This window comes from Parasteatoda tepidariorum, chromosome 2 (genome assembly GCF_043381705.1).
Source record: "Parasteatoda tepidariorum isolate YZ-2023 chromosome 2, CAS_Ptep_4.0, whole genome shotgun sequence".
Taxonomy (NCBI): Eukaryota; Metazoa; Arthropoda; class Arachnida; order Araneae; family Theridiidae; genus Parasteatoda; species Parasteatoda tepidariorum.
In genome coordinates, this window is record NC_092205.1 from 25,146,916 (window position 1) to 25,157,714 (window position 10,799).

The 10,799-nt window shown below is 29.8% G+C and overlaps 1 protein-coding gene across 1 annotated transcript; it reads right to left on the minus strand.

Annotated features, from left to right (window-relative positions):
- Positions 1 to 693: 693 nt before the first annotated feature.
- Positions 694 to 10,654, minus strand: LOC107447864 (small ribosomal subunit protein uS8A). Its single transcript, XM_016062895.4, has 4 exons — positions 10,506 to 10,654; positions 10,163 to 10,307; positions 6,960 to 7,125; positions 694 to 826 (listed from the first exon to the last, which is right to left on the minus strand). The coding sequence occupies exons 2-4, from the start codon at positions 10,293 to 10,295 to the stop codon at positions 733 to 735; spliced, it is 393 nt and encodes a 130-aa protein (XP_015918381.1). The 5' UTR covers positions 10,296 to 10,307; positions 10,506 to 10,654; the 3' UTR covers positions 694 to 732.
- Positions 10,655 to 10,799: the final 145 nt, after the last annotated feature.

Below are 10,799 nucleotides of genomic sequence, written 5' to 3' on the forward strand. Positions count from 1 at the left end.
ATTTAAAAAAAAAAAAATCTTACTATGGATCTAGCAACAAGCTTTCTTAAATGGTGCTGCAATCTAGTGCTAAATACATAAATATAAGATTAAATTATCTCTCTTTAAAAGAAACTAGATATTTTATAACATTTGATATTTTGAAAAAGTAATACTGATAGAATTTAATATCATGATGCATTAACTTACTTAAAAATATATGATAATTTTAAATACTAAGTATCACATATATATATGCTTCTCTAATGTGTATTAACCCAACTGACCTTAAATTTTTTTTATCTACTGACTATTATATTCACAAATCCTAAATAAAAAAAAGCTTACTGTTTAAATATGCAATAGTTATTCAAATTATTAAACAATGCTGCACTTTCATCATACATTTAAGCCAGAAAGATCTATGAATTTTTTTTAAAACCTTAGATCAAAATTTTTACCACACCCAACTGCAAATTAACAACAAATCGACCAGAAATAAATGCATAAAAGGATTCACCATTCCATAGATAATGAAAGCCTAACCTTTTAAAGACAAATGGGATACACAATTTTTTTTTGTCATTATGTAGCTGTATAAATTTAGTACAGTGATTTGCAGAACAAGCAGATTATTTTTGCATGGTGCAAAAGATGACTATTTTTTTAAAAATAAATATAATCAAAGACAAATTTAAAAAAAAAAAGAAGAGGTAAGCTTTTTTTTAATATTTATTTTTTTATAATACACATTCAAAAGAAAAATCCTAGAATTTTCCCTCCAAGATGTTTTCTTCTAGCTTCTTCATGGTCCATAATACCACCAGATGTCGTTAAAACTAGGTATCTAAAAAAAGAAAGTTTGCACCATTTATTTTCAATCAGCATATATGCAGAAATATATTGCTCTCACTATAAAAATCACACATAATGAATACCATAATTTATGACTATACAAGGAATTTTTTTTTATTAAAAAAAGAAAAAAGCATAAATTGTTTTTTCAGAGCAAGAACTAAGGGCTTTACTTTACTATAGCTCTTTTTTAAAAAGTTTTAACAATTAACATACTCAAAATATACATAATATGAAACATCCATACTTATTTTAAACTTAGCTAATAGAGATGCAGAGAACCAATTTAGTTTCATAGTAACCTACAAACTTTGATGAAACTCATGCTAATTAATAGAACAAAATGTAATGAATACTATAATACTCAAAACTTCTATTTGGCTATTTCCTAAACATAATCAGAGCCTTACATTCATTCATATCTGTTCTTCAACTAATTTATTCACCCACCCAAGGTGCTGGACAAAGAAAATAACAGGAGAACCCTGAAACTCCTCTGTCAAACACTAATGGGCTGTTACAGTGTATAACAGGGTGTTAGATAGAAGAATAGAATCAGAGAATGGATTTATTGTCATCATCACAAATAATTATAACAATTCAATTGACAAACAACTAAATTGCTGAAATACTACACAGAATTTCAGTCATGGTATCTATTTTAAAATTAATCAGAGCCTTTATTTCCCCAATTATCACAACTCTTCCTATTGACCCACTCACAGTGAATGACAGGAGAACCCTGACATCTCTTCATGATACACTGGTGAGCTTGTAACAGGGCACAAGAAAAAAAATGACTATTTAGAGAATGGATTGGGTGTATTTGGGTTATATTTACACATGAAAGTGTAAATATAACAGTATATATGACATTCCTAAATAGTACTCTTTCAGAAACAAAGCCGCAAAATACATTATTTTCATTATGATTCAAACGGTAACTCCTAGTTTCATCATCAAGTATGTACTTGCACCTTAGAAATAATCTAACAGCCATCTAAACTTCCTAATGAAGTATAGAAAATCATCTCAGAAACAAAGCAGCAAAATAGATGAAATGATCGCCCTTAAGAGTCAAAAGTAGATACTATGGTGTATCCTCATATAAATACAAAACACTTTAACTTTATTAATGAAGGTTATAATGACCATCTGGTCTGTATTTATGATTATGCCAGTTGCACACAATAGTTGAAGTAAAACTAAATATAATCAGACCTGCCAACATTGTAATCTGCACGACCTTACAATTCTGAGTTAGTGTTTTACTCGACATAGTGTTATACAGAAAGTGTTATTATAGGACCTTTTTACACAAAATTAAGATCTGTTACTAAATACACTTGTCAATTTTGAATAAATTATTTTCTTTTAAAAATTCATTGTGAAAACAATAAAAACATTTTTTAAATCTTGAGTATTTTATTATACAATTGTTTAAACACATATTTACACTTAATCACAATTTAAAAATTAAATTTCTAGATTAATACAAAAAGGAAAAAAATTAAATAGACTTAATTAAAAACAATTATTGCTTTAAAAAGTTCATATGTAGCAGACTTAGCTGCTTTTAAGAATCCTTTATCGAAGGTCTGCTCATAACAACATCCAGTTTGCGTGGTTTTGGCAATCAGAATGTCCTCTAGAGATTTATCAGACAAAGAATTTCTGAACTGTGTTCTATTTTTTTTTACTATGCTAAATACCCTTTCACATTCTGCATTACTGTGAGGTATGCTTAATATAGCTACCATGATTTTTGCTATTCTACTGTACTTCTTGAAACATCCATCATTGGATGTTATTTTAGAAATTGCATCCCATTTTTTGTCCATCCTTGTTTCCTGTTTAATCACAGAAGGTAAATCAGTAATCTGCAAATCACTAAATTCCTCTAAAAGTTTATCTCTTTTCATATCTTCAGTTTCTTCAACATTGTCATTAATCCACATCGATGGAAATTTTTTCAAGAAGAAATCAACATCCTTGAATCTTTTTGAAGGTAATTTATCAACATCTGCAACTTCAGCGGATAATAAAAACTCACTATTCAAGGGAAATTTCTGCCGTATATAGTTGCAGACAGCAATATAATAATTTTTTATATTACTATAGAAGAGTTGCTTATCTTCCATTTTTAAGACTGATATTAACTTGGAAGCAGCACTACCAATTATAATATCATCATCCAATTTATGATTCTTCTCTGACACTAAGTTAATGTCCATCAGGGAAGAACCTTTAATAATGTCTGCTCTTATAAATTTTGAGACAAAATCTTTTAATAAATCTAATAATAAAGAATTCAAAATATGAATTTTTGGCTCATTAGATTGTAAGGTAATTAAGCTTCTTTCAAAAACTGGGATGATATAATTTAGAAACAAACAATAAGCTTTACAGATATCTGATGAAAGAAATAGAAGCATTTGTTCTTCCCTAGTCAAAACAGATTCCTGTTTAGAAGATTTCGGTGAAGAATTTTTAGAACAATTACCAGCTTTTAATTTCTTTGCAGGATTTCCCATTTCTGATTTTTGTTCAGAAGTTTTTAATGAACTATTAGAGAAATTACCTACCTTCAATTTCTTCACAGATTTTTCTATTTCTAAAGGCCTTTTCTTTTTAATATGTGCATTCTCCACTTTGTTGTCATTTGCAGATATTTTTAATGGTATGGAATAGTCATTAAGACTATGGCATTTGCTCTTTCGATTTATTTGATCCTTGTAAAAGCTACACAGAGGATCCCATTGTTCCAGAAGTCTCATTAAGCATCTACCCAAAGAGAGCCATCTTGTGCAAGTATGTTTCAAAATTTTATGTGTATCAACGTCATGTAAAATTTGCAAAGCTTTAAGTTCAAGTTTCTTTTTAGAACTCTTCTCTAAGTAAAAAAAAATATCAACCAAAACATCACTAACTGATATAGGTAAAGCAGCAGCTCCTCTTTCAGCAGCAATGTGTACTAAATGGCAAGGACAGCCAACAACAAAAATTTCTGGATTTGCTGTCTTAATCACAGCGGCAACACCATTCTTTGAGCCAACCATCACTGGAGCATTATCACAGCTAAGTGCTAAACAATTTTCCAAAGGAATATTTTTTAATTTCAAAGTTTTTAACACCAAATTACCTATGTTCTGTCCTGTAGAGCTTAAATCTAAAGTCGGCACGGCAAGCAACGATACCTTGACTTCACCGGCATTTGCGTCGAAGTAAGATACAACGATGGGATAAAGTTGCGCATCTGTATCGTTGCTACCATCAGTAGCAACAGCAAACATTTGCTTTTGAAGAGATTCAACAATTGAAGCTTTCTTCACATCAGCTATTTTTGAAATAATAGCAGCAGTTTTTGTTCGTCCTGCACCATACTTCTTAGCAACATCGCTTTTAGGGAACATTTTCCTAAATAATGGACCTGCATGATCTGCGACACTAATAGGTAGATTGTGCTCGACAATGAAAGACGTAAAATACACTTCAGCCCGTATTACATCGTCATCACTTCCAGACGCAAAATACTTACTGATGTTTTCATTTTTATTAACACATTCCGCTAAATCCTTGTGTCTCTTTGTGCGTATATGATCATTAATATCGCTTTTACCGCCATGTGCTATTTTGAAATCTAGTCCACAAACATTACAAAAGGCATAGTGCTGCGATTTGTTACACTTAATTATACAAGGAAAGCTTTTAGAATAAGATTCTAAAAAAGTTTGATTGTAAACTTTAGGTGGCATTTTTACAAATAAAACAAAATCACGCTGCAATCCATGAGCAACAAATTGTAAACAAAAACATTACCGTTGCCAAAAAGCGCTCTTAATTTAGTCTGTGATTACCGGCCATGTGATCTCCTACATCAGCGTTCCCACTGGCTAATTTCGACGAGGCGCATACTCACTCTCATTGGCTAACGATTGTTTTAGCGTCACGCGATCGGCTCTCAATACCAACCAGATTAAAACATGTCAGGGTTTCGTTTTTTTGTGATGAGTTTCCTAACTAGTATTTAAAATCTTGTAAACCTTTGAATTTGTGACTTTAAGCATGCTGTTAATTTTATTTTCTTTATTTTTTTAAAAAAAAACGAACTATAAATGATTACGCAACCGTACGATTTTAACGCTTGTCCGTACAACCGTACGATCGAGTAAAATACCGTACACTGTACGGCGAAACCGTACAAGTTGGCAGGTCTGTATAATGTTACATGAAAATAAAAACATTCCTTCAGAATAAATGATGCAAATAAATAATCTTTACTTAAAAAAAAAAAACTTAAATGGTAACTCAGAAGCCATATCATGAAACTAATCTAATAAATCAAACACAGAATGCCTTTCCAAAAGACAGATCTAGAAACAAATCGTACATATATTATTTTCACTATAATTCAAACCTCAACCACTAGCTACATTACAATGCTGTTGAGTAAAAGATATAAGCAGGGTTCATACAGAGATCAGAAGAAATTCAAGGAGTTACAAGGACTCCAAAATTACGACAGTCTTATCTCTAATGAAAAGCAAATATCAGAACAATGATAGTTTTCACAACTATTCTAACAATTGATAAAATAAACAGATTATATATAAAGGCATTTAAACAGGAAAAAGAGTTATGTTTTTTGAACAGTATAAGTTTATGATTTTTTTAAAAATTCACTAGAATCAAGGAAAGAGATCAAGAACTACAGAATTAAACAAAGGAATGTTGTGAGTATACTACATCAGAAGATAATTCTCCGACAACAGACACATATAAATGCAAACACATTCATACTTATTTACATTAGACACATTGCCTAACTAATAAGAACTGCAAAAAGTTCAGAAAATCTAAGCAACAAAAAAGATTAGGCAAGAATTAAAAATAAAATTCAGAATAACGCGCTTGATGATGGATCACGTGACAAGACTTTCCTAAAGTTTGTGTCAATAAAACTGATTAAGTGATAGCTAGAGGCATATTATTATCCTCGACAAACTATTTTTGCACAAAATATGTTCTTTAATGACATTAACATATTGTATGTTAAAATCATCACAAAAGTTGAAAAACCAAAAAGGTTGCAAAAAAAAAGAAAATTTAACTTTATAGATTATCACTTTTCAATGATATAGTATAACCACCTGCACCCGGCAGGCAATAAATGTGGTATTTCCTTTAAGTTCTCAAAGGGAAAAAATTGTTAAGATTATTAGGTAACAAATTAAACACATAGTAAATATTTATGAAGAAATGGACATTTTCTGTTGTTCTCATTACTGTTGTTCTTTTGCTATAATTTTATAAATATTCTTATAATAGTTCATAAATCAATAAAATTATTTTATAAATTTTCAATAACCTAAGTAGTTTTTGAACTTTTTAAAACCCAGCTCAAATCGATAAGGGGAAATATACAAATTTCACCTCATACTATTAAATAAGAATTATAAAATATCGAATCATGGAATCTATTGAATATCTTTAAAGTTATATCAAAAAATCAATTCCTTTATAATAATGCCCATTCCTCCATAAATATCAACTTTAGGTTCATGAAACTTTATACAGTTATTTAAAATGACAACTAAAGGAAAAGACAGAAACGATATAAGTTTGACAAGGTTCCTGGAAGATACTTAGGGGAGATACGCCGAAACCAAAAAGAGCATAAATTTTGAACGTCCGACCACAACGGCTGTTCAGAAATACCCACTCATCCTACCCTTTACCTTAACTTTTTGGAGTCAGCTCCAAAATTCATAAACTGGGTTGGTGAATTGATATATAAACTTACGCTAAGACGAAAGATTAGCCATCAGAGTAAAGGTAAGTTATTTTTTGTATTTTAATATATTAAACTATTTTCATAAATTTGTAGTAAATTAAATTGTTTTTAAAAATAAAAAAAAAACGTTGACCCAAGTAATGATCACCACTTGGCGAGATTTCAAAAGTCGCTAAGGGGTGGGCTATTCTAGGATTTAATCCTCGAGTAAATAGGGTGCAAGACTGGTAAAATCGTTGCCAGTAAAAAGAGCTCCAGCAATTTGAATAAATTCCTACCAAAATGGACTGGCACAGTTTTACAACAAAATTTAATTTAAAAATTGACTTACCCAAACTGCCTAGATGGTAAAAGATTTCGTGTCCATTTTTCCAAATCTCTCAACTGTACATCAAACCGGGGACTGATAACACCACATTTGTTTAATCTACCAGTTAGATTGACAACTATTTTTCCAGCTCTGTGATCATCAACTATTTCAAATTCCCCAATGTAACCTACAGAAAAAATAATTTTATTTTTATTTTTATAAAACTACTAATAAACATGCACAATGAATTTGAAAACACACTATCACAAGCAAACAACTGAATATCTGGTTACCATTTAAATATTAACAATTAAAACACTGGATTTGATATTTCAATCACACTTTTTAGTCTGACAGTAATAAGAAAAGTGTGTCATACGCAAATCTCCAATATGAGATGAGAACAAGAACTCACTAACAATGCAGAAATAGGATTATGCGAAATCATCAGAAACAAAAGACAGGACAGCTAAATCAAGAGAGAAAGGGGCAAAAAATGGCAAGCAATCTTGACCTTTACTACTCTCATAGCTGACAACATAGATAGGAAAAAAATCCAGTAGATTTTACGAGATAATATAAATTTCGTGATTGCATAATGTATTAATTATTTTACACATAGGGAATTTTAGGGATTAGTCAAAAAAATAGAAAAACCGTGATATTTTCCAGCTATGTATTATTCTTACTAATAATCTCTTATATCAATAGACATATAGGTCATCAAAGATAGTTAAAAGAATTTTTTAATTAATTTAAAAAGATATCTAAATAAAAACTCTACAAATGAGGTTTGTTTCCTTATGTATCAGTAATACTTATTTAAATATTCATGCAAGAAATATTATGCACAAAAATTCCATTTCAGGCAATTCTCTAAAAGGTATAAAAACCAGTAGATACAGAGAAACTGGCTGAATCTAGAATTCTACTGAAAAATCAAGTAGAGTAGACAGCTATGCTACTTTGTATTAATCCTATTGAAAGAATGAAAAACTTACATACTGAAATGTCTTTGCATTGAAAAGAACAAAACTGAATTTCTAGAATATCATATAAAGTGTTAAGCTCTATCATCTTCCACCATAACTTGTACAAAACCAAAAAAACTATCAACAAAAATTTGGTACTTGAATATCATTTACTATTCAGTATGATTGCTTTGTATATGCTTAGTTATACTTGCTTTATCAAACGGATCAAAAGGACTTCAGATCTGTATGCAAATTATGAATGGAGTTAGCAGGTCTGCAATAACGAATGTGAATTACACGGGTTGGTGAGCGAAACCATCTAGTCATTGTTAAATACTGAACCTTGCATAAAAAGAGTATGATGATCTTGCGAAAAGTACACCAATTGGAAGCTAGGCATTATCCCAGTAGTAGAATCGCGATGACACAGTTGCAGAACGTTACATAGTTCTTGCAGAAAGATTTTTCTTTTGGGAAGAAAAAATTGCAGTTTTCATTTCTGCAGATATATATGCGTAAAATTTGAAGTGCGCATTTAAATTACAACTTACCGCAGCGTTCAAATTACGCCGATAACATCGTAAATCCATCGAGTGGTTTGATTTTATTTTCGGCAGTTAGCGATTTCCACACGGCTTTTAATTATCCTTGTTATTCCAGACGATACGGGAAATTCAAGTACTTACTTTTCAAGGCAATGCTTCTATCATTTTTTTGGCAGTTACTGTATTTGACCTCCACATAGTTTAAAACCCAACATTTATTACGACAATCAAATTTGTTTTTCGGTAATTACAGCTAGGGTTTCTTGACTTGAATGAAAATAGTTATGTCGAAAGTCTGAAAAAATTCTGCCAAAGGGGTATTATATTCTTAATTATTTCTTGTGCAACAAACTCACACGAATCAGCATTACAACAGTATTCAAATCTCACTAAGCTGATTTTTGTTCATCAGCAAAAAAATTAGTCATGCAAAATAACCACTTAATAATGAAATAATAAACATTGATAGAAAGAGAATAGAGAAGTTTAGTTTCATGAAATACCATCTTGTTAATAAAATGGCTAAAGCAAAACATTAGATTTTTTTAAAAAAACTAAATGAATTCGCAACACCTACTGATATTTTCACTTCTGTTGGAATTATCTAATTAACTTCGCAATATTAGTGCACTTGGATAAAAGATTTTTCCTTCTGAAATCTGATTTACAATCTGGTTTGTAAATGAAATACATAAAATACATTTGCATATAAACCACAGACTAATATGTGACAGGTGCAGAGAACACAGTAACTTTTATGGTGCTTTAAAACGAATACGACTTCAGAGTTCTCGTAAGATATAAAAAAAAGGGCAGGACTTTATATAACAGAAATTCTTTAACAATCTTTAAATAACTCTCGCACCTTATCAAAACAAGAAAATTTGTAACAATAAAATAAGCACATTGTAAGCACTAAAAAAATATTTTTAATCAGTAAAAAAATAAAATAAAACATGAAATAACATTTATAAGCATGAAATCAACAAAATGCAAAAACATTTTATAAGACATTACATTACCAAGATAAAATAACTAGTTACTGTTCTGATAAATATAACAGAAAACCTGAAAATCATTTTTTTTTCTCCTTTTGTAATCTATGAAGACAATCGATCCCCCCCCCCCAAATAATGCACTTAAAAAGAAATGAAAATCGAAATTAAGCACTCTTTGTCAACACCAAGCAAAGATACACATGCGATTATGAAAAAAAAAATAATAATTTCAAGTTGATATTCAAACAGCATGTTGTATTTTTAAAAATGGAATATTAGTAAAAAAACTATGTTATCAAGGGAGGGATCAAAACACTGATGGAGAACACTAACTTCAATATAATTATTATATATATTATCTTATATCAAATGTTGTACTTGAGTTGTACAAAAGTAATCATGTCTTTGCAATACATACTTATCAAACTTACATAGCTTATTTTACTCTCAATTCTGAAGTGAACTATAGTCTGGTTTTAGAAAGGATATTATAAGATCAGCATATTTTTATTATTTCAAACTTTTTATTCAGACATTGCAAAACCACAGCTGATGCTTTAAATGTACAAAATATAGGTAAGATAATAACTAATACAAATGTTGGCAAACATTTTAAGGAATCATAGTGGATAAGAGGCTTATTAAATAATATCCTTGAATACATATGTTTAAAAATTTATGTATAGGTTTGATCACAATAAACTTACCATGCTTCATCATTACTGTAAGGAATTTAACAATAACTTTAGAGTTAGGTCTGATAAGGACTTGACGCTTGCCTCTCTTTTCTGCATTATTTATAGACTTTAATGTATCTGCCAATACGTTCATACGAACCATCTTGTATTATATCTGAAACAATATTAAGCCAATTAAAACGGAGATATCATTATTAAAATCATTAATAGAGAAATCATAAAATTTTAATACATTTAATCCAATCAAGATTAATATCAAATCAAGTACCTATTTTTAAATTTGTACGGATACAAGCAAATGTTAATAATATGGACATAAATTAAAGGTTAAAAGGCTAAACAAAATACTTACGTGTAAAATGCAAATCAAATATATTAAACAAAATTCCTAAATTTGTGGATTAATTTAGATTTAATACGGGACGTGCCGAAGCAAACCGTGTTTACGAAAAGCAAAACAACTTGGCTCAGTTTTCCACCATGACAGAATTGCATGCCAGTTACAGTTACGAAGGGGAATAATGAAAAATTTTAATTTTTTAATATTATCATTTAAAAAGTTAAGAAATATCAATTATAAAAAAGATGGATGGGTTATAAATAACTTTGAATCAACTAACTTGTTTTAAATATTTTTTACTATCAA